This window comes from Babylonia areolata, chromosome 24 (assembly GCF_041734735.1).
Source record: "Babylonia areolata isolate BAREFJ2019XMU chromosome 24, ASM4173473v1, whole genome shotgun sequence".
NCBI classification, from domain to species: Eukaryota; Metazoa; Mollusca; class Gastropoda; order Neogastropoda; family Buccinidae; genus Babylonia; species Babylonia areolata.
Window position 1 is genome coordinate 3293649 of NC_134899.1, and position 22500 is coordinate 3316148.

The following is a 22500-nucleotide window of genomic DNA, read 5'->3' on the forward strand; positions in this document are numbered from 1 at the left end:
GCAAAATGTGAACGATGGAGTGACACAACATTTTCTGTGCATGATAGACAACATTTGATGACTGTTTTCCTGCTCTCAGCTCTGAAACTACTGGAAACAATCTCCACTACTTGGAGGAGGTGAGGGGAAAAGAATAAATCAAGGAGAGTGATGGAGGAAGGAGACGGAGACTAGAGTGCTTCTGTTCTCACATCTTACTCCCCAGTGTTGTTTTATTCATGTGCCTTTCACTTTGGCCAAGCCAATACTTACGACTGGCTTTACACTACCTACTACTAGCTTTACAGCACATTTACCACATTTACTATCAGCTTTACACAACTTACTTCCTGCTTTACACCTGACCAAGTGCGTTGGGTTATACTGCTGGTCAGGCATCTGCCTAGCTGGTGTGGTGTAGCGTATCTGGATTTGTCCAAACACAGTGATGCCTGCTGAGAAACTGAAACCTTACACTACTATCTGCTTTACACTACTTACTATCAGCTTCACTTATTATCAGCTTTACAACACTTACTATTGGTTTCCAACACTTACTATTTGCTTTACAACACTTGCTATCAGCTCTACATTACTTACTTTCAGCTTTACAACATTTACTATCGGCTTTACAACACTTGCTATTGGTTTTACACTACTTACTATATTGGTTTTACAATACTTTCTGTCAGCTTTACACTTGTTCCTATTGGTTTTACAACACTATCAGCTTTACACTATTTCCTATCAGCTTTACATCATTTACTATTGTCTTTACAGCACTTACTGTGGGCTGTACACTACTCACAATGGTCAGAATTTTGTCTCTAACAGTGGAGAAGGAAGAGTGTGGGGCCCCGCCTTCCTATGCCGAGTCCTAGGCATAGTGGATATGAGTTCACTGCCCCAAAGGTTGTAAAAGGCTTTATCACCTTTATATTGTCTTTACACCACTAACTATTGGCTTTACAACACACAGCTGATATGAGTTCACTGCCCGAATGGCTGTAAAAAGCTTTAATATTGGCTTTACACCACTATTGGCTTTTCAACACTTATTATCAGCTTTACACTATTTACTATAGGCTTGACATTAGTTGCTATCAGCTTTATACAATATACTATCAGCTTTTTAACACTCATTTCTGCTTTGAGATTTTAGGCAGTCGTGAGAGGTGCAGCATTCAGCAACCACAGTCAAGCACTCCCCTTTCAGCTTACTATGGGCTTAATGCTACTATGGGCTTAACGCTACAGTGGGCTTTACGTTACTATGGGCTTTACGCTACTATCCGCTTTATACTACCATGGAAAAATAATGGCAATGATCCTGTCGCCGACAGTTGAGGTGCGGGAGTAGTTCTTCCACACCTTGTCCAGCTTTACACTACTTACTATGAGCTTTACAAACCATGGGCTTTACACTACCATGGTCTTTACACATTACTCACAATGGGGAGGACTTTGTCCCCTATGATGGAGGTGCAGGAGTCCCAGTTCTTCCACACCTTGTCCACCTTTCAACTACTTACTGTGGGCTTTACACTACTATGGACTTGGGCTTTACACTACTATGGGCTTTACACTATGGGCTTTACACTACTATGGGCTTTACATAACTCACAATAGTGAGGATCTTGTCCCCTAGAGTGCGGGAGTCCCAGTTCTTCCACACCTTGTCCACCTTTACACCACTTACTACAGACTTTACATTTCTTACTGTGGGCGTTACACTACTATGGGCTTTACACAACTCACAATGGCGAGGATCTTGTCGCCGATGGTGGAGGTGCGGGAGTCCCAGTTCTTCCACACCTTGTCCAGCAGGTCCAGGTAGACAGCGTGGTGCATCAGGATTTCAGGGATCATGTAGAAGATGTTGTCCACGATTGTGTCGTCCACGTTGCTGGAGTTCTTCAGGGGCCCCATGTACTTCTGTCAGCACCAATGTGAGGGTGATGCTTCACTGTGGTGTGGTGTGGTGTGGTGTGATGTGCTGTAGTGTGGTGTGGTGTGGTGCGGTGTGGTGTGTTGTGGTGTGGTGTGGTGCGATGTCGTGTGGTGTGTTGTGGTGTGTTGTGTTGTGGTGTGGTGTGGTGTGGTGTGGTGCGATGTGGTGTGGTGTGGTGCGGTGTGGTGTGGTGTGGTGTGGTGTGGTGTGGTGTTGTGTTGTGGTGTGATGTGGTGTGGTGCAGTGTGGTGTGGTGCAGTGTGGTGTGGTGTGGTGTGGTGTGTGTGGTGTGTTGTGGTGTGGTGTGGTGTGGTGTGGTGTGATGTGATGTGTTGTGGTGTGTTGTGTTGTTGTGGTATGTTGTGGTGTGGTGTGTTGTGTTGTTGTGGTATGTTGTGGTGTGATGTGGTGTGGTGTGGTGTGGTGTGGTGCAGTGTGGTGTGGTGTGTTGCGGTGCGGTGTGTTGTGTTGTGTTGTGTTGTGTTGTGTTGTGTTGTGTTGTGTTGTGTTGTGTTGTGCTTGTTGTTTTGTGATGTAGTGTAGTGTAGTGTAGTGTAATGTAGTGTAGTGTAGTGCAGTGTAGGAGTATAGTGCAGTGCAGTGCAGTGCAGTGCAGTGCAGTGCAGTGTAGTGTAGGGCAGTGCAGTGCAGGGCAGTGTAGTGTAGGGCAGTGCAGTGCAGTGCAGTGTAGTGTAGTGTAGTGTAGTGCAGTGCAGTGCAGTGTAGTGTAGTGTAGTGTAGTGTAGTGCAGTGCAGTGTAGTGTAGTGTAGTGCAGTGCAGTGCAGTGCAGTGCAGTGCAGTGCAGTGCAGTGTAGTGTAGTGTAGTGTAGTGTAGTGTAGTGTAGTGTAGTGCAGTGCAGTGCAGTGTAGGATAATAGTGCAGTGCAGTGTAGTGTAGTGTAGTGTAGTGTAGTGTAGTGTAGTGTAGTGTAGTAAAGTGCAGTGCAGTGTAGGATAATAGTGCAGTGTAGTGTAGTGTAGTGTAGTGTAGTGTAGTGTAGTGCCGTGCAATGCAGTGCAGTGTAGGAGTGTAGTGCAATGCAGTGTAGGAGTGTAGTGTAGTGCAGTGCAGTGTAGGGGTGTAGTGTAGTGCCGTGCAGTCTAGGGGTGTAGTGTAGTGTAGTGTAGTGCCATGCAGTGTAGGGGTGTAGTGTAGTGCTGTGCAGTGTAGGAGTGTAGTGTAGTGCCGTGCAGTGCAGGGGTGTAGTGTAGTGTAGTGCAATGCAGTGTAGGGGTGTAGTGTAGTGCAGTGCAGTGCAGGGGTGTAGTGTAGGGGTGTAGTGTAGTGCAGTGCAGTGTAGGGGTGTAGTGTAGTGCAGTGCAGTGTAGGGGTGTAGTGTAGTGTAGTGCAGTGCAGTGCAGTGTAGGAGTGTAGTGTAGTGCAATGCAGTGTAGGAGTGTAGTGTAGTGCAGTGCAGTGTAGGAGTGTAGTGTAGTGTAGTGTAGTGCAGTGCAGTGTAGGGGTGTAGTGTAGTGTAGTGCAGTGCAGTGTAGGGGTGTAGTGTAGTGCAGTGCAGTGTAGGGGTGTAGTGTAGTGCAGTGCAGTGTAGGAGTGTAGTGTAGTGCAATGCAGTGTAGGGGTGTAGTGTAGTGCAGTGCAGTGAAGGAGTGTAGTGTAGGAGTGTAGTGTAGTGCAGTGCAGTGTAGGGGTGTAGTGGAGTGTAGTGTAGTGTAGTGTAGTGTACTGCAATGTAGGAGTGTAGTGTAGTATAGTGCAGTGCAGTGTAGGGGTGTAGTGCAGTGCAGTGTAGTGTTGTATAGTATAGTGCAGTGCACTGTAGGAGTGTAGTGTAGTGCAGTGCAGTGTAGGAGTGTAGTGGAGTGTAGTGTAGTGCAGTGTAGGGGTGTAGTGGAGTGTAGTGCCGTGCAGTGTAGGGGTGTAGTGGAGTGTAGTGTAGTGCAGTGTAGGGGTGTAGTGTAGTGTAGTGCCGTGCAGTGTAGGGGTGTAGTGGAGTGTAGTGTAGTGTAGTATAGTGCAGTGCAGTGTAGGAGTGTAGTGTAGTGCAGTGCAGTGTAGGGGTGTAGTGCAGTGCAGTGCAGTGTAGGAGTGTAGTGTAGTGCAGTGCAGTGTAGGGGTGTAGTGTAGTGCAGTGCAGTGCAGTGTAGGGGTGTAGTGTAGTGCAGTGCAGTGTAGGGGTGTAGTGTAGTGTAGTGTAGTGTAGTGTAGTGTAGGGGTGTAGTGGAGTGTTGTGCAGTGCAGTGTAGGGGTGTAGTGTAGTGTAGTGCAGTGCAGTGTAGGGGTGTAGTGTAGTGCAGTGCAGTGTAGGGGTGTAGTGTAGTGTAGTGTAGTGCAATGCAGTGTAGGGGTGTAGTGTAGTGTAGTGTAGGGTAGTGCAGTGTAGGGGTGTAGTGTAGGGGTGTAGTGTAGTGCAGTGCAGTGTAGGGGTGTAGTGTAGTGTAGTGTAGTGTAGTGCAGTGCAGTGTAGGGGTGCAGTGTAGTGTAGTGTAGTGTAGTGTAGTGTAGGGGTGTAGTGTAGTGTAGTGCAGTGTAGGGGTGTAGTGTAGTGCAGTGTAGGGGTGTAGTGTAGTGTACTATAGGGCAGTGCAGTGTAGGGGTGTAGTGTAGTGTAGTGTAGTGTAGTGTAGTGTAGTGTAATGTAGTGTAGTGTAGGGGTGTAGTGTAGTTTAGTGTAGTGCAGTGCAGTGTAGGGGTGTAGTGTAGTATAATGTAGTGTAGTGTAGGGGTGTAGTGTAGTGTAGTGCAGTGCAGTGTAGGAGTGTAGTGTAGTGTAGTGTAGTGTAGGGTAGTGCAGTGTAGGGGTGCAGTGTAGAGGTGTAGTGAAGTGTAGTGTAGGGTAGTGCAGTGTAGGGGTGTAGTGTAGTATAATGTAGTGTAGTGTAGTGTAGTGTAGGGGTGTAGTGTAGTGTAGTGTAGTGCACTGCAGTGCAGTGCAGTGTAGGAGTGTAGTGTAGTGTAGTGTAGTGTAGGGTAGTGCAGTGTAGGGTAGTGCAGTGTAGGGGTGCAGTGTAGGGGTGTAGTGAAGTGTAGTGTAGGGTAGTGCAGTGTTGTGGAGGGGTGTAGTGCAGTGTGGTGTAGTGCAGTGCAGTGTAGTGCAGTGCAATGTAGGAGTGTAGTGCAGTGCAGTGTAGGAGTGCAGTGCAGTGCAGTGCAATGCAATGTAAGAGTGTAGTGCAATGCAGTGTGTGCAGTGCAGTGTAGGAGTGTAGTGCAGTGCAGTGTAGGAGTGTTGTGTAGTGCAATGCAGTGCAGTGTAGTGTAGTGTAGTGTAGTGTAGTGTAGTGTAGAGTAGAGTAGTGTAGTGTAGTGTAGTAAAGTGCAGTGCAGCGTGCTACTCTTTGTCACAACAGGTTTACTGTGTGAAATTCAGGCTGTCCCCTCCAGGGAGAGTGCATGGCTGCAGTGCAGCACCACCCTTTTCTTTTTTTCTACAGAATTTCACCAGAAACAACCTATTTGGTGATGTGGGTTCTGTTACTTGCATTAAGGGCATGTTGCATTCATGACTTTGGTTTATATATGAATGTCTTTACACTACTTACTATTTGCTTTACACTACTTGCTTTTGGCTTTACACTACTGACTACTGGCTTTACAGAACACACTTTTGGTTTTACACTACTTACTACATGAACCAGCTTTACACTACTGACACTGCTTGCTTTTGGTTTTACACTACTTACTATTGGCTTTTCACTACTTACTATTGGCTTTTCACTACTTACTACTGGCTTTACACTACTTACAATGACTGGAATCTGAGTCTGACGATGGAGGTAAGGGAGTGACATCTCTCTTACATACACCTCTGTGAAGCTGTGGCTCAGTGGTAATGCACCTGACAGGGAAGCAAGTGTCCAGGAGTTTGATTCTCATGTGTGGACCGGGAATTTTACTCCTTCCCCAATCCTGCACTCGATCTTAACCCCTTCAGTGCCGAGGGGAAAACAGTAGAAAGTGGTGTTTCTGGTCATAAAACATTATCCAAAACAATAAGCCGAAAACTGAGAAAATGGTCTGGAGATATACCACTCTGGACAAACTGTGTGAATTTCCAGCCCTCCAGAGCTGTTTCCCTTTTCCTGATGATGTCATCAGTGACGTCACTATGCACGTACATAACACGTTTATGGCAGTCAAGGGGTAACGCATGAAAAATAACCCACAGCAACAAAAGGGGTTGTCTCTGGAAAAAAAATTCTGTAGAAAAATCCACTCTGATAAAAAAACAAATACACGTGCATGCATGAAAAAGATAAAAACTAAGGGTGATGCTGCACTTTCGTGAGAGCAGCCTGACTTTCAAACACAGAAATCTCTTGTGACAAAAAAACAAACAAACAATACAATCCAATATTCCAGGTGTTTGTTATATGAAGCATGTTACCATTAATTCCACCAGTTTCATTCAAGGTCAAGATTTCCTGGGAGAGGGAGAGGCAAAGACAGGGAAAGACAGACAAACACATGCACACAGAGTGACAGGCATAATCTTTTTTTCATAACGATTATCCACACCCACCTCTTTCAGCAGACGTAAGGCGTCAACATATTCCTTCTCGTTTCTGTACAGTTCCTCTATGATGTGGTACCGCTTGTCCTGCAAGTTGCAGCCACAATCAGAATCACTTTGTTACTACAGGCATCGACACAGAAATTAACTGAGAGTCGAGAAGTCTGTGAAACATACAGCATACAACATAAATAAAAACATACAGCAAAGTCAAAACAAGCCTGATAAAACACACACACACACACACACACACACACACACACACACACACACACACACACATATGTATGCATGCACATTCATACTTTTTTTTTTTTTTTTTTTTTGCATACACCCTTGGAAAAAAACACTGGAGAAAAAAGACAATAAAATGATAAAGTCAGTCGAAAATAAACATTCACATGGGAGGGAGTGAGGGTTTTTTGTAATTAATACCGAAAAGTTTGTGGCTGTGGCTTGCTCAACCAATCCACATGTGTTGATACTGGAACAAAGTAAAATAAAACGGGGAAAAGTTGCCAAAAAGCTGGATAATATGGAAATCTGTAGAATACACAAATTAAAAAATATTCCCACCCATGCATTTTCTTTCAACTTTCTGATCACAAACGAGCTTGCTTTCTTTTCCTTTATTTACTTATATTTCCTATACTTATTTGTGATGAAGGGACATTTATATCAATCTGTGTACTGAAGGGGCAGTTTTAAATTTGGACTGAACCAAGGAATGCCTTCTTCAAGCACTCTCACTGAAATCCTTGAGAAAAAAAAAGGGCAGACTTAAAGGTCCCATAGCCACTGAGGCAGTGACTTCTTACACACAGTGTCAAGGGTTCAGCTCAGGAAGGCTGGGCCACATCCTCTCCTTCCATTGCTGGCCAGACATGGCAGCTATTTTCAAAACAGTTTTGTTCTAAATTCTGAATATTACTGTAGGTGGATATTGTTTGGTATCACTCAGGATGCACAAAAATGTAAAAAAACAAACAAACAAACACTCTTCTGGCACCGATTGCAATGGAAACGATTCAAAATGGCCGACAAACAAAAACAAATTAAAGCTCTACAACTACAGAACTATTATGCGTACTGCAGTTGTTTTTCTTTTGTGTTTGATTTTAACTCACTTTCTATGTTGGGAAAGCATCATATCTAAAATACTGAATTGTTCAACTTTTTTCTTTTAAATGACTCTTTCTGTTCTTGAATTTTTTAAATAAACAGCTGTGACAAAAGAACATTCACTTTGACTCTGCTGTCCCAACACTGAAAGTGAGTTAAGGTAATAATGAATCAAAAAGAAAAAGAAAAACTGAAGTACCTATAATAGTTTTGAAGTAAAAGATCTTTGATTTTTGTTGTTGTTGTTGTTGTTGTTGTCGGCCATTTTGAATCATTTCCATGGCAACCAGCGCATGAACAGTGGTTTTTTTTGTTTTTTGTTTTTTTTTAATACAGTTTTGTGAAAGCTGGGTGATACATAACAATATCGACCTAAAATGATAATCATAATTTAGAAAAAAAAACAAAAAAAACTGTTATAACATAGCTGTCATGTCTGGCCTTAAAAGCTTCCCCGACCCAAGTCAGGAACCCCTTCACACATGGTGGGGGATGAGGAAAATTAGAGTAAAGCGCCTTTCCCAAGGAAACAACGTCATGCCCGAACAGGGGCTTGAACCCTCATCACTGGTGAACACTGGATCACAAGTCCAACACCTGACTGATTCTGCTACAGTCCCCCCCCCACCCCCACCCCTTCCCCACACCCCACCACACCCCCTAAACAGATTAAGAGGTCCCACTAAGAAATCCCACTGAAACACAAATGATGGAATCACTGCTGCTATTTTTAGATTTGCGAGACTCCCATCCCAGCCCTATCCTTATACCTCCTCTGTGTGTGTGTGTGTGTGTGTGTGTGTGTGTGTGTGCATGCATGTGTGTGTGTTGAGTGTGAGTGTGTGTGGGTTTGTGTGTGTGTGTGTTTGTGCACTGTGTGTGTGTGTGTGTGTGTGTGTGTGTGTGTGTGTGTGTGGTGGGGCGGGGAGGGGGGGTTATGTGTGTGTGTGTTGTGTGTCTGTGTGTCTGTGTGTGCGTTCATGCGCGCATGTGTGTGTGTGTGTGTGTGTGTGTGTGTGTGTGTGTGTGTGTGAGTGTGTGTGCGTGTGTGTGTTTATGTGTGTTTGTACACTGTGCACTGTGTGTGTGTGTGTGTGTGTGTGTGTCTGCATCAGTATGTAAATCATAAATTGCAATAACTAGTATAAAAACTGTATTAGAACTATTATTCCAAAGCTAGTGTTACAGCAGCATTTAATAAGTTGCTAAAAAGTACACAACACAAATGCACACACATACCACTCCCAAAATACACACACACACACACACACACACACACACACACACACACCAACATCCAAAACAAACACAAACATAACACACCGGACACCCAACCACACACCAACCACATACTATACACACATAGAGCACACATTCACACACCCACAACCACTTATCTCCCTAAATAAGCAAGTACACGCAAGCAGAGCATCAAGTAACCAGCACCCAAACACACACAAGCTCTCAACAACAAAATACAGACAACATTTGCATTCACAAGAAGTAAGAAGTAATAACTGCTATTAACAAACAACAACAACAACAACAAAAAAAACCACTTTCAAATCCACTGCTTCCTGATTTGTTGTTTACCAAACTTTCAGAACGCTTCCACCTCAAACTCTAGCCCTGCCTGCTCCTTCCCTGCTGTTTCAGAGAACTTGCAGATGACGTCTGTCGGCCAATTTTACACTTCTTAACAAACCCACTCCCTCTCTCACAGAAGCGTTTTTGATGTGGGCGTTAAAGAGGAAAAGCTGGCACGGCAAGGAGAGAGGATGGTGGGGTGGGGGTGTGGGGGGATGGGGGAGTGGGTGAAGGTAAGAAAGTGGGTGTGCATTCTGGTTTCGATTTTTCTTGTTTACCGTAATGCAGCTGACACTGATTAAACACAGGAAATGTTAAAAACACACACACTTGCACACGCACACACTTACACACTTTCTCTCTCTCTCACAATTTTTCTGGTCTGTAGCATGAAAGCAGAAATAGAAGTGTGGATGTTGTTGTTGTTGGTGGTGGTGGTGGTGGTGGTGGTGTGTTTGTGTGTGTGTGTGTGTGTGTGTGTGCACGCGTGCACACACGTGTGTGTGTGTGCTCACGTGCGCACATGCACCTGCATAAGTGGTGTGTTGTCTTTATGTGTAATTTTATTTTTCATCTAATGATATCACTAAACAGTGAAAAGACTTCAAACTAAAGAAACACACACACACACACACGCACACATACACACACACACACACACACTCAGGTACACACACAAACACACACACACATAAACGCACACTCAGGTACACACACAAACACACACACACATACACACACATTCAGGTACACACACAAACACACACACACATACACACACATTCAGGTACACACACAAACACACATACACAGAGGCACACACAGAGGCACACACACACACACACACACAGAGGTAACCACATCACAGCCACACAGACACATTCCAAGTCCTTTCATCCAAATCAGTGTCTGGTTGGTTCCTGAAAAAAAACACAAACACACCCATCAAGAGGCATCATGCACCCACTGCTGAAAGTGGCTGCCAAAGTGGCAAGATAAATGCAGTCCTGCATGCTGGTAAAGCAGGCACTGTGGTACCGTGGATAGAGCACTGGACTCCCAATTCTTGGGTCCTGGGTTCCAGTCCCTGCTGTGCCTGCTGGGTTAATAAGAGCGGAGGTTCTTCAATTTGTTCCAATCACCCAGGTCAGGTCAACTATGGGCACACTTGCTTGTGTCTGAACCCCCTTTGTGTGTATACACATGCAGAACATCAAAAATGCATGATAATCATAAAGATCCTTTACTCCATATCAAAGTGTTCAAATGGTTATACTTATAGAAACACAAACATATCCTGAACTACAAACAAATATTACACATACCTATCAATGGTATTTTCTGGTCAAACTCAGAAATCATTCAGCGAATCACATGTACATGAAACTGCTGACATGAAAATTACAAGTGCGCAGAATCTGCCTACCTCTCTTGTATAAACACACACACACACACACACACACACACACACACACACAGAATAGGTCTATGCACAAACATACGTAGTGGAATTACCTTGATAAAACCCAGTTCCCTTTCAGGAGACTCTGTGAAAGACAGCTGTTCCTTCCACACAGAGGGCATACTGCTCGCAGCGCCAGAGTCCCCTAGTGGAATGAACTCGCTCAGTGCACGACCATCTGACCGAGGCTTAGCACCCTTGTCTCGATCCTTCCGTTTTGCATCTTCCCGGTGCTTGCGAGCCTGAAATTCGCTGGCAGAACTGGCCGACCTCGGGATCCGTCTGTGGGACACAGATGCTGGAGGAACAGTCAGAAGGCTTCTCTGCTCTGGAGGGGATCGACTTTTGACATCACGGCTGGAGCGAGCAGAACTGTCTGGGGATAAACTGAAAGGGGGGGTGTTTGACTGTGGAACACCACTGCTCTCGTGACTGCCTAAAATTTCACTGCCATCAACACTGTCATCTGTGTCAAAGTCTTCATTGCCCGAGGTCTGTTCTTCACTCTTTTCAGTGGCCACACTGTAGCGTGACGGGGACAGAGTGCCATCCGATGTGGACACGTGGTCGTCATCTGTTATCCACGGGTCCTTCTCACCCTTCACCAACACAGGTGCGCTGTGCGACTGGTTCGTGTCCATGGTAGGCACGAACTCCAGGTTCTCCCCCAGTCGGTTCCCGCTGGGGTCCGAACGCGACTTCTGCTTGGCTAGCTTCACGCTCTTCTTCTCTTGCTTGTCAGAATCAGAGGATTCAGATGCCTGACCTCCTGCCATGCTGTTTATGACGTCTTGAAAAGTCAGGTTCTCTGTCTCTTCTGCAGTTAGCTGAGAATCTGCTAGAGATGTCTGAGACTGCTGAATGGGGTCATCATCAGCATCTGCTGGTGTCTTGAATGCCACGAAGCCATTGCTGTCCACTGGACCTTCTTCTTGTGTCTGGGCCTTTGCGTGTGGAGGGTGAGTGATGAAGCGTGTTGTTCCCTGAAAAACAACATGAGAAATCTGAGACTGCGTCTTTCTTTTTCTAACAACCTAACAGCCTGAAATATTGAGCTTTTCCCTGTTGTAATAATAACAGAATACACAGAAACACACTTATCAACCACTCACAGTCATTTAAGTTTAGTTTAAAAAAAAAAAAAGGGGGGGGGGGTCAAATGTCCTGAAGCCTTTTACATCCACTGGGGCAGTGATATCAAAACACTGTGTCTGAGGCTGGGAATAGGGAGACTGGGCCCAAACCTTTCTTCTGCACTTTCACAGAGTGCTCTCTGGTTTGACTTGGACAGGGCTGTGATGCAGGACTCTAATGAATCCACTTGAACATTCACTGAAGGAATGTAACCACCTGAACCAGTGTGCTTCTGATTATGCATATATATTACATAACTGACTGTTTGACAATGAAACAAAAACAAAAAACACAAAAGCAAAGAAGTTGTTGGAATGAATGATGACTACTTCTAGTCATGAATCTGGTGCTTTGCACTGTAATGCAATGTACTGTATTGTATCACTTGATACTGTACTGTACTGCATTACTTTTTGTCACAACAGACATCTCTGCCTGACTGATAAACATTTAAGACTGGAGACTGACTGGGGTATAGATCTGTTGGGGATTCTAAGAGTTTTCAAACTGAGGAAATCAAAAGCATTTTTCTGAAGGTAAAAGTATCAGCCTCACAGTCTGAATCCAAAGTCATTCAAGACAAAGAAGAAACTCACCCACCCACCCACCCACCCACCCCACTCTTTACCTTTTGCTTTCCATTGGCAGAAGAGTCTCCGCGTCGCTGGAAACGAGACCTGTTGCTGGTCTCCTCCTCCCGCTCCTGGGCTTCCTCCTCCCCAAGCAGGGGAGGTGACTCCCCCTGCCCCGCCCGCTCTGATTCTGTGGCAGTGATTGAAGAACTGCCGGCCTGCTGCACTGCCTCTGTCGGAGTCCACAGCGGCATGCCCAGACCCATGACGGTGTGGAAAGGAGCGTCAACAGCTGATCTTGGGGAATCCAAGATTTCACTGACACCTTCATCTTCCATTGCAGCGATGCCTGGGTCAACCGTCCTGTCTTCCTCTTCAGAGATCTTCAGGTGGGTGTCAGGTGCGTCTTGTTCCCAGGTCTTGCCAAGCGTCTGGGAAGCAATGTGTGGTTCTGCATGGGAGTGAGAGTTCACCGGCTGTGTCTGATTGTCATTCTGAGAAACCGAACCAAAGTCAGGGGTGTTTCTGTCAGCAGGGGAGAGCACTTGCTTAGTGTTCAAGCTGTCCATGGTGCGTGGAGATATTCTGATCAAAGAGCTGGGGCTCACTTTATGGTCTCTTGATTGCACAGAAACCAGAGACTTAGTTCCCTCTTCTGCCACAGCCACTTTCTCTTTTGAGAGACCCTCAGGGCTGACAATATCGGATGCTTTAAAATTGGCCGGCACGGACCCTTCATGGGCAAAGACTCCCTTGTCACCGACAGGCGTCTGTTCACTGAGCAGTTTGGAGCTTTTGTTCTTCAGATACGATGTCAGCATCTTCAAACGATCTCGGCTCGATCCAGGATCGTCAACAGTTGGCGAACTTATCCGTGGAGAATAGATGGGCGACGCTCTGGCAGACTGAGATTTCCGTGGCAGCGTCGCAAAGGCACTGGGATGCTGATGGCGGGGGCGTCTGAACTCATCAAAGTTGAACTTCCGCAGCTTCTCAATGTCCTCCAGTATGGTCTGCAGGTTCTCCCGCCCACTGTCCTTCTTCACCTGGGGAGAGGGGCTGCTGGCAAAGGCCGGCAGTTTAGGCCGTGCCACTTTTGGGGAGAGAACTCCTGCTGATGTGGGGACGGGCGTGGGTGAACTTGGCACAGTGCTCTCCTCCTGATCACCACCTGTGCTGTCTCTTCCTTCCCCTGGCTCCTCCATCCTGCTCCTCTGGCCACCAACTGGACAAAGCTGGGGTGTAAACCTGAAAAAGGCGGGGGAAGGAGGACGCTTTGTTTCTGGGCGCAAGCCCCTCAGGCTTCTTGCTCACTTCATAGTAATGAGGAGTGAAAAAAAAAAGTCCAGATTTCTTTTAATGAGAGAAATCAATCCAAAATCTGAAACTTTGTCATTTCAAAGTACCACAGGGCATGTCAAATGATTCGATACAGGCCTTGAACTCGTCATTTGCAGAGTAACTGACTTAACCCTTGTAACTGCTGTGCAGTAGATGTGTTCAGGTGTTGGAGTTGGGGGCATCAGGATGTCAATCAGTGTCCATGTACTGACGTGTGTGTGATGTCTGAAGGACATGAAGTGTTGATCCACCTGCTGCCACACTGCTCGTCACCATGGACATGTTTCTCTTGGGCCTTGTCTTCTCTCTGGCTCAACACTAGTCTGGGACACTGAAAGCACCAACATAAAATATGTATATATGCACACACACACACACACAAGTAAATATATATAGAGAGAGACAAATATATACATATTTATTTATTCATTTATTTAGGGAGAGAGACAACAATAACTGTAATACTTGAAAAAAAAAATCTTACAGAGCACTGCTTTGCTCAGTGCCAGACTCAGTGCCCTTTGTACCTTTTTATGTCATCAGTCATCTCACACAGGCATTTGCATTCACACTCACCAACATGCTTGAGCCCCCCTCCCTCCTCTTACCCCCAAAGGTTAAAGGTCCCATATCAACGGTGCCCAGGGCTTGTCATAGGAAGGTGAGGACCAATCTTCTCTTTCCGCCGCTTTTAACCCTCCCTGACCAAAGCACGGCGTGCACAACTGGGTGGGGTGAGGAGAATCAATGCACCTTTCCCAAGGACACAGCATCATCAAAATGGGGCCTTCCAACTTCTAAAACCTGCTGGAACCTTGCCCATGACACTGTTGTACCCACTATGTTTCCTTCCAAGGGTGAGCGGAGTGGTGGCCTAGTGGTAATGGGTCCGCTTATGAGTGCACAGGATCAAATCCCACATTCGCCAGTATTTCTCCCCTTCCACTAGACCTTGAGTGGTGCAGTGGTCTGGATGCTAGTCTTCAGAAAGGATGAAGAACCAGGGTCCAGTGTGTAGCATGCACTCAACACATTTAAAGGTACCCACGGCAACAAAATGATTGTCACTGGGAATATTCTGTCAATAAATGCCCTTTGGTAGGAACATAGATACAACTGCAGGTGGAAAAAGAAGAAAAAATCAAGAGTTGTGCTGCACTGTAGCGACATGCTCTCCCTGGGAAGAGTAGCCTGAATAATTGAATTTCGCACAGAGAAATACGTTGTGATAAAAGAGCAATACAATGGAACAATGCACTGAGATGATAAAGCAAAGATAGCATGGTTAATGAGACAATACAAATTACAATATAAAATAAGGCTATCATTCAGCTGGTAGTGAGGTACTTGGGGATGTCACCAATATGCAGATGATGTCATCGTCCATGACGGGCTGCTTAGCTACAAGGTCACAGGTCACAGAGATGACACACTGTGGTCTTTATGCGGCAGGTCTATGTTCTGTCACGTAACAAGACGACTGGCTGCATGTGGTGATCTGGAGGCCCATTAGTATCATGCATCGATGTGTACATGTACTGTTGTGCAAAGAGTTATTTATATACAATCACCAACACACAGTAAACATGTGAATGTGTATGTGCTGATGTGCGTGTGTGTTTGTGGTGTGGTGTGGTACGGTGTGGTGCGGTGCGGTGCGGTGTGGTGTGGTGTGGTGTGGTGCGGTAAGGTGTGTACGTGTGTGTGAAGGGGGAGTGAGCAGGGGGTGTTGTGTGTCTGTGCATGCGAGTTTGTATTTCTAACGTTGAATGTGTGTGTGTGTGTGTGTGTGTGTGTGTTTATAACTATATGCATGCAGAAGATCAAATATAAACTTTTGGCTGATTAATGAAACACGAACACACCCAGAATGCATGTCCTTGAAAATGAGGCACGGCTGCCGACTTGACAGAGTATTAATGATCACGACAAAAAACCCACTCACTACTCAGTAAAGTGTAAAAGATGGCAGCATCTGTCTTCCAGATATAAAATTGTCAGTCTTATCTTTAAAGCTCTCCTGGATTTATTATGCAAAAAAAAAAAAGAAAAAAAAAAGTCAAATCACAAGTGGAAGCACCTTCTGTTATACATGCAACTTCCCCCAACCCATGTTCAGTTGTTAAGAAAAAGAAAAAAAAAGAAAGAAAGAAAAAGCCCGCTCTGTACATGAGTGAAAGTGGGAGCAGCAGCCGATGAGTACAACAGAGGAAATGAGGAAACCAAACGATGCGCATACACAGGAAAGGAAGACATGTGGTGGCAGTTTACACAGTGGCAACACACTATATCCGGGATGAGCAGCCCCAGCTTCTCTCTTCCCACAAGAAATGTAAAGCAAAACACCAATATCTGCTGTGTCTTTAACTCACTCTACACAGACCCCTCGGATGTCCAGTGGGTGTCTCAATAACCCAACCTTTAGCTTCCGTCGTCAGAATTGTGGTATTCTTTGTCAATATTCACCTCTTCAGTATGAGAGCCTTCCACTTGCAATATTTTGATGGTGGTAATTGGGGTGAAACGCTGTTAACGTCTTTTCTTTTGCCGCTCGTATGGAGAGAGTTAACAAAATGACAACATCTGTCTGATAATCCCTCTTAGAACCTCTGAGTGCATTGTGTTGTAAGTATTGCACTATAAAATGTAATGTATTGTACTATAATGTATTGTACTGTACTGTATTGTACTCTAAAGTGTAATGTATTGTATTGTACTATAATGAATTGTATTGCATGCACTCCACTGTATTGTACTAAAATGTAATGTATTGCCCTTGCATTACACTAAAATGTACTGAACTGTGTTGTACCATTTTGTACTATAATGTGTTGTATTGCACTGTATTGTACTATAAATCACTGTGTTGTATTGCACTGTATTGTACTATAAATCAATGTGTTGTATCACACTGTATTGTATTGCACTGTGTTGTACTATAAATCAATGTGTTGTACTGCACTGTATTGTACTGCACTGTATTGTACTATAAATCACTGTATTGTATTGCACTGTATTGTACTATAAATCACTGTATTGTATTGCACTGTATTGTACTATAAATCACTGTATTGTACTATAAATCAATGTGTTGTATTGCACTGTATTGTACTATAATGTGTTGTATTGCACTGTATTGTACTATAAATCAATGTGTTGTATTGCACTGTATTGTACTATAATGTGTTGTACTGCACTGTATTGTACTATAAATCAATGTGTTGTATTGCACTGTATTGTACTATAAATCAATGTGTTGTATTGCACTGTATTGTACTATAAATCAATGTGTTGTATTGCACTGTATTGTACTATAAATCACTGTGTTGTATTGCACTGTATTGTACTATAAATCAATGTGTTGTATTGCACTGTATTGTACTATAAATCAATGTGTTGTATTGCACTGTATTGTACTATAAATCAATGTGTTGTATTGCACTGTATTGTACTATAAATCAATGTATTGTATTGCACTGTATTGTACTATAAATCAATGTGTTGTATTGCACTGTATTGTACTATAAATCAATGTGTTGTATTGCACTGTATTGTACTATAAATCAATGTGTTGTATTGCACTGTATTGTACTATAAATCAATGTGTTGTATTGCACTGTATTGTACTATAAATCAATGTGTTGTATTGCACTGTATTGTATTGCACTGTATTGTACTATAATGTGTTGTATTGCACTGTATTGTACTATAAATCAATGTGTTGTATTGCACTGTATTGTACTATAAATCAATGTGTTGTATTGCACTGTATTGTACTATAAATCACTGTGTTGTATTGCACTGTATTGTACTATAAATCACTGTGTTGTATTGCACTGTGTTGTACTATAATGTGTTGTATTGCACTGTATTGTACTATAAATCAATGTGTTGTATTGCACTGTATAGTACTATAAATCACTGTGTTGTATTGCACTGTATTGTACTATAAATCAATGTGTTGTATTGGACTGTATTGTACTATAAATCACTGTGTTGTATTGCACTGTATTGTACTATAAATCAATGTGTTGTATTGCACTGTATTGTATTATAAATCACTGTATTGTATTGCACTGTATTGTACTATAAATCACTGTGTTGTATTGCACTGTATTGTACTATAAATCAATGTGTTGTATTGCACTGTATTGTACTATAAATCAATGTGTTGTATTGCACTGTATTGTATTGCACTGTATTGTACTATAAATCACTGTGTTGTATTGCATTGTATTGTACTATAAATCAATGTGTTGTATTGCACTGTATTGTACTATAAATCACTGTGTTGTATTGCACTGTATTGTATTGCACTGTATTGTACTATAAATCAATGTGTTGTATTGCACTGTATTGTACTATAAATCACTGTGTTGTATTGCACTGTATTGTACTATAAATCAATGTGTTGTATTGCACTGTATTGTACTATAAATCAATGTGTTGTATTGCACTGTATTGTACTATAAATCACTGTGTTGTATTGCACTGTATTGTACTATAAATCACTGTGTTGTATTGCACTGTATTGTACTATAATGTGTTGTATTGCACTGTATTGTACTATAAATCACTGTGTTGTATTGCACTGTATTGTACTATAAATCACTGTGTTGTATTGCACTGTATTGTACTATAATGTGTTGTATTGCACTGTATTGTACTATAAATCACTGTGTTGTATTGCACTGTATTGTACTATAAATCAATGTATTGTATTATAAATCACTGTATTGTACTATAAATCACTGTATTGTACTATAAATCACTGTATTGTACTATAAATCACTGTATTATATTGCACTGTATTGCATTATAAATCACTGTATTATATTGCACTGTATTGTACTATAAATCAATGTGTTGTATTGCACTGTATTGTACTATAAATCAATGTGTTGTATTGCACTGTATTGTACTATAAATCACTGTGTTGTATTGCACAGTATTGTACTATAATGTGTTGTATTGCACTGTATTGTACTATAAATCAATGTGTTGTATTGCACAGTACTGTATCGCACTTTGTTGTTCTGTACTGCATTGTATCACACTGTATTGTATTGTACTGTATTGTACTATTGTGTATTGTATTGGATTGCACTGCACTCTATTGCACTGTACTATATTGTATTGCACTATATTGTTTTGTAGTTGTACAGTCCTGTTACATACTGCACAGTACTGTGCAATGCTGAACTGTACAGTATTGTATTTTTTTGGTATTATTCTATTGGGGCTGCTCTTCCCAGAGAGAGTGAATCACCATAATGCAGTACAATCCATGTCTTCCTTTTAAACACAAAATATAACCCATCAATGTGGAATTTCAAAACCACCACCACAAAAAAAAAAAGAAAAAAAAGAAGAAAAGATTATTGCCTGGGACTTTCTCTCTCTCTCTTTTTTTTCCACATCTTCTTTTACATGCACATATTTAATGATGTGTACAGGGCCTCTGATTTATTATTTCACCCGTGTGGCCAGCACCCACATCACCACTCTGAAGTCTTTTGAAAGGGCAGGGGGTGGGGGTGGGGGGGCAGGGAGGGGGGTGGGAAAAAATCCCGGTCCATCTGTGCTTCAGACCTGGAAACCTCTCATTTCCTTGAGAAGCGTGGGTACCTGACTGACCTGGCCATCATTCTGCTTTATGTGCAAAACATTGTATTGTATTACATTCTGTCTCTCTTTGGCACCAAGTGGGTTTTCCTACACAGTTTGCCAGAGACAAACACGCTCCACTCCCCTTTTTTTTCTTGTTGTCACAGGTTCTTTTGCGTCTTCCGAGTGCATGCTGCAAACGGGCCTTTAGTTTATCATCTCATCTGAAAGACTAGCACCCAGATCATTACTCAAGGTCTAGTACAGGAGGAAGGAGTAAAGACCCCAGTCCATATATGAGGCTCAAATCCATGGACACTGGCTACCTAGTTTGGTGCATTTCCACTAACCTTCTGTTCCATACTCTGTAATAATAATAATCATAATAATCATAATAATCTTCTTCTTCTTCCTTCATGAGCTGCAACTCCCACATTCACTCGTACGTACCTGAATGGGCTTTTAAGTGTATGACCATTTTTACTCCACCTTGTATGCAGCCATACTCTGTTTCCAGGGGTGATAATAATAATAATAATAATATGGTAACAGAAATAAATAACAACAACAATAATAATACTTATTTACATGTGGAAAACTTCCCATTTAATGAGCTCTAAGCGTCTCACATTAGACAATTCGTATGCAATACGTCAATAGTGTATAATAACATAACACAGAACATGAAAAGACAACATGTGTGTAGATATATATCTAAATACACCAAGACAGTACTACCAATTGCAGATACGGACAATCACATTAAAGGAAAAAAAAGGTGGGGTTGGTGGCAGAAGGCAGACAAACAACTATGATTCATCACATCCAAAGGCCACTTCTAATAGGTGGGTTCTCAATTTTGTTTTGAAAGAGGACAGTGTTGGTACGGTGCTTGATACTGAAACTAGTGAAAGGCCCTTTGGTTACATAATATAATATAGGAAGGGGCGACGGGCGCAATAGCTGAGTGGTTAAAGCATTGGACTATCAATCTGAGGGTCCCGGGTTCGAATCACGGTGACGGCGCCTGATGGGTGAAGGGTGGAGATTTTTACGATCTCCCAGGTCAGCATATGTGCAGACTTGCTAGTGCTTTAACACCATTTGTGTGTATATGCAAGCAGAAGATCAAATACGCACGTTAAAGATCCTGTAATCCATGTCAGCGTTCGGTGGGTTATGGAAACAAGAACATACCCAGCATGCACACCCCTGAAAACGGAGTGTGGCTGCCTACATGGTGGTGTAAAAACGGTCATACACGTAAAAGCCCACTCGTGTGGATACAAGTGAACGCAGAAGAAGAAGAAGAAGGAAGGGGCTCTTCTCCACAAGACCTGAGAGAACAGGGACCTGACAGAAATAAGATGCACAGACACAGAAAAGACAGTCAACATCAATATATCAAAGAAGAATTAAAAACAAAACAAAAAAACCAACAAAAAACAAACAAAAAAACACACAAATAACATAAAAACAAAATTCAGCAGTGATCTGCCAGCCCTGTGCGAGATCTGCTCAGCACTGGACATGATGATCATACCTTAGCTCCAACTGGACATCCAATCAGAAGCCTTTGAACTTGACAGTCATACAGAGTATCAACCAAACCAGTGCTCCCCCCTCTTCCCCCCACACCTCTCCCCCTCCCCTTGAAGTCATCAAGTCAGCTGAAAACAAGGTTACCTGAGGGTGACCTGTGCCTCCCCCCCCCACTTCCTCCTTAGCTGATCAACTGTTTGTCCCTCCCCCTCCCACCAACCCCCTGCTACCCTCCACCTTTTTCTGTGACCCCCACCCAACATTCTTCAAGCAAAGTCACAAGTCAAATTCCATGTGTGTGTGTGTGTGTGTGTGTGTGTGTGTGAATTTTTGACCTTCCTGACCCTCCCTAGGTTAGTGGACAATACTGTGATACAGTGGACAGTATCTCTATCCCCCCCCCTCCCTTCCCCTCCTCAAAGCACCCACACCCAACAGCACCCTATCCCCACCATGAACTGCCCACCCCCACCCCCTGTCCTTTTTCTATCAGTGGAATACAATGTTGTCATCCTGGGTGCTCCGGCGTGAGCCTAGGAGCACCAGCGTGAGCCTAAGAGGAGGACGGGGAGGGAGGGAGAATGGTTGGGGGGTAGATAAAGCGAAAGGGAAAGACAACCTCCGCCACACCCACCCACCCCACTGCCCAACACCCCCACTGTGAACCCACCCTGATAAGTGAAAGTAGTTCAAGTGTGCCCTTGACCAGAGAAAAGACTCTCACTGCGTGCTGATAGTCATCATCAGTGGAATAAGAATGAATGGTGAGGGACTTCGGGAGTTTTCCACCAATACTGATTCTTCTGAATGGCAGTGTGTTTTGGTTTGCTTTGGGCCAGTGAGGGCAGTTGTGTGTGTGTATGTGTGCGTATGTGTGTGTGTGTGTGTATGTGTATATGTGTGTATGTGTATATGTGTGTGTGCGTGTGTGTGTGTGTGTGTGTGCGTGTGTATGTGTGCGTGTGTGAAGGGGTGTGGGGGCAAGGTGGGTGGTGTATGTTAAATTAAATGCAAGTGGGTGCATGGAGGCTTGGGGGAAGGGGCTGAGTGGTGTGTGTGTGTGTGTGTGTGTGTGTGTGTGTGTGCGCAGGTGTGTGTGTGTGTGTGTGTGCGCGCAGGTGTGTGTGTGTGTGTGTGTGTGTGTGTGCGCAGGTGTGTGCGTGTGTGTGTGTGTGTGTGTGTGTGCGTAGGTGTGTGTGTGTGTGTGTGTGTGTGTGTGTGTGTGTGTGTGCGTGCGTGCGTGCGTGCATGTGTGTTGGGTGTGAGTGTGTGTGTGTGTGTGTGTATGTGTGTGTGTATGTGTGTGTGCGTGTGTTGGGTGTTGGGTGTCTGTGTGGGTGTGTTGTGTTGTGTTGTGGTTGTGTGGTGCTGTGTTGTGCTGTGTTGTGTTGTGGTGTGGTGTGTGTGTGTGTGTGCGCGCGTGTGTGTGTTTGTACGATACTGCATGTATGTACTGTGCATAGTGCATGTGTTTGTGTGTGTGTGTGTGTGAGTGTGCACACACACATTACTGGTAATATCTTCTATGCATGGGAACAACACAACATGAAAAATGTCCATGGTCAATCAGTGCAAGCTCACACGAAGAAAGGATGCAATGAAAATGTTTAGTTATCATTAATGTTATCACAGGGAGACACAAACAAAAAAGAAGACAGGATGCTCGTCGCCATGCCAGACCCAGGCAACAGAAGACTACAGGTAAGATCACCCCCAGCCACATGAAAAGG

At 43.7% G+C, this 22500-nt stretch overlaps 1 protein-coding gene and 1 non-coding gene across 4 annotated transcripts in view; one reads left to right on the plus strand and one right to left on the minus strand.

Moving 5' to 3' along the window:
- The window catches only part of LOC143298779 (rho guanine nucleotide exchange factor 17-like), a 67197-nt gene that overhangs the window by 39670 nt on the left and 5027 nt on the right, over positions 1–22500 (minus strand). For all 3 annotated transcript variants that reach the window (XM_076611734.1, XM_076611733.1, XM_076611735.1), the window contains exons 2-5: positions 12337–13952; positions 10628–11557; positions 6413–6490; positions 1738–1914 (exon numbers count right to left, since the gene is read on the minus strand). In XM_076611734.1, coding sequence (XP_076467849.1) covers positions 1738–1914; positions 6413–6490; positions 10628–11557; positions 12337–13485 — 2334 coding nt within the window. In that variant the 5' untranslated portion in view covers positions 13486–13952. The remainder of the gene's footprint in view (positions 1–1737; positions 1915–6412; positions 6491–10627; positions 11558–12336; positions 13953–22500) is intronic.
- Trnad-auc (transfer RNA aspartic acid (anticodon AUC)) lies at positions 20182–20257 on the plus strand. The gene has a single exon. It is a non-coding gene; the product is annotated as a tRNA-Asp (tRNA).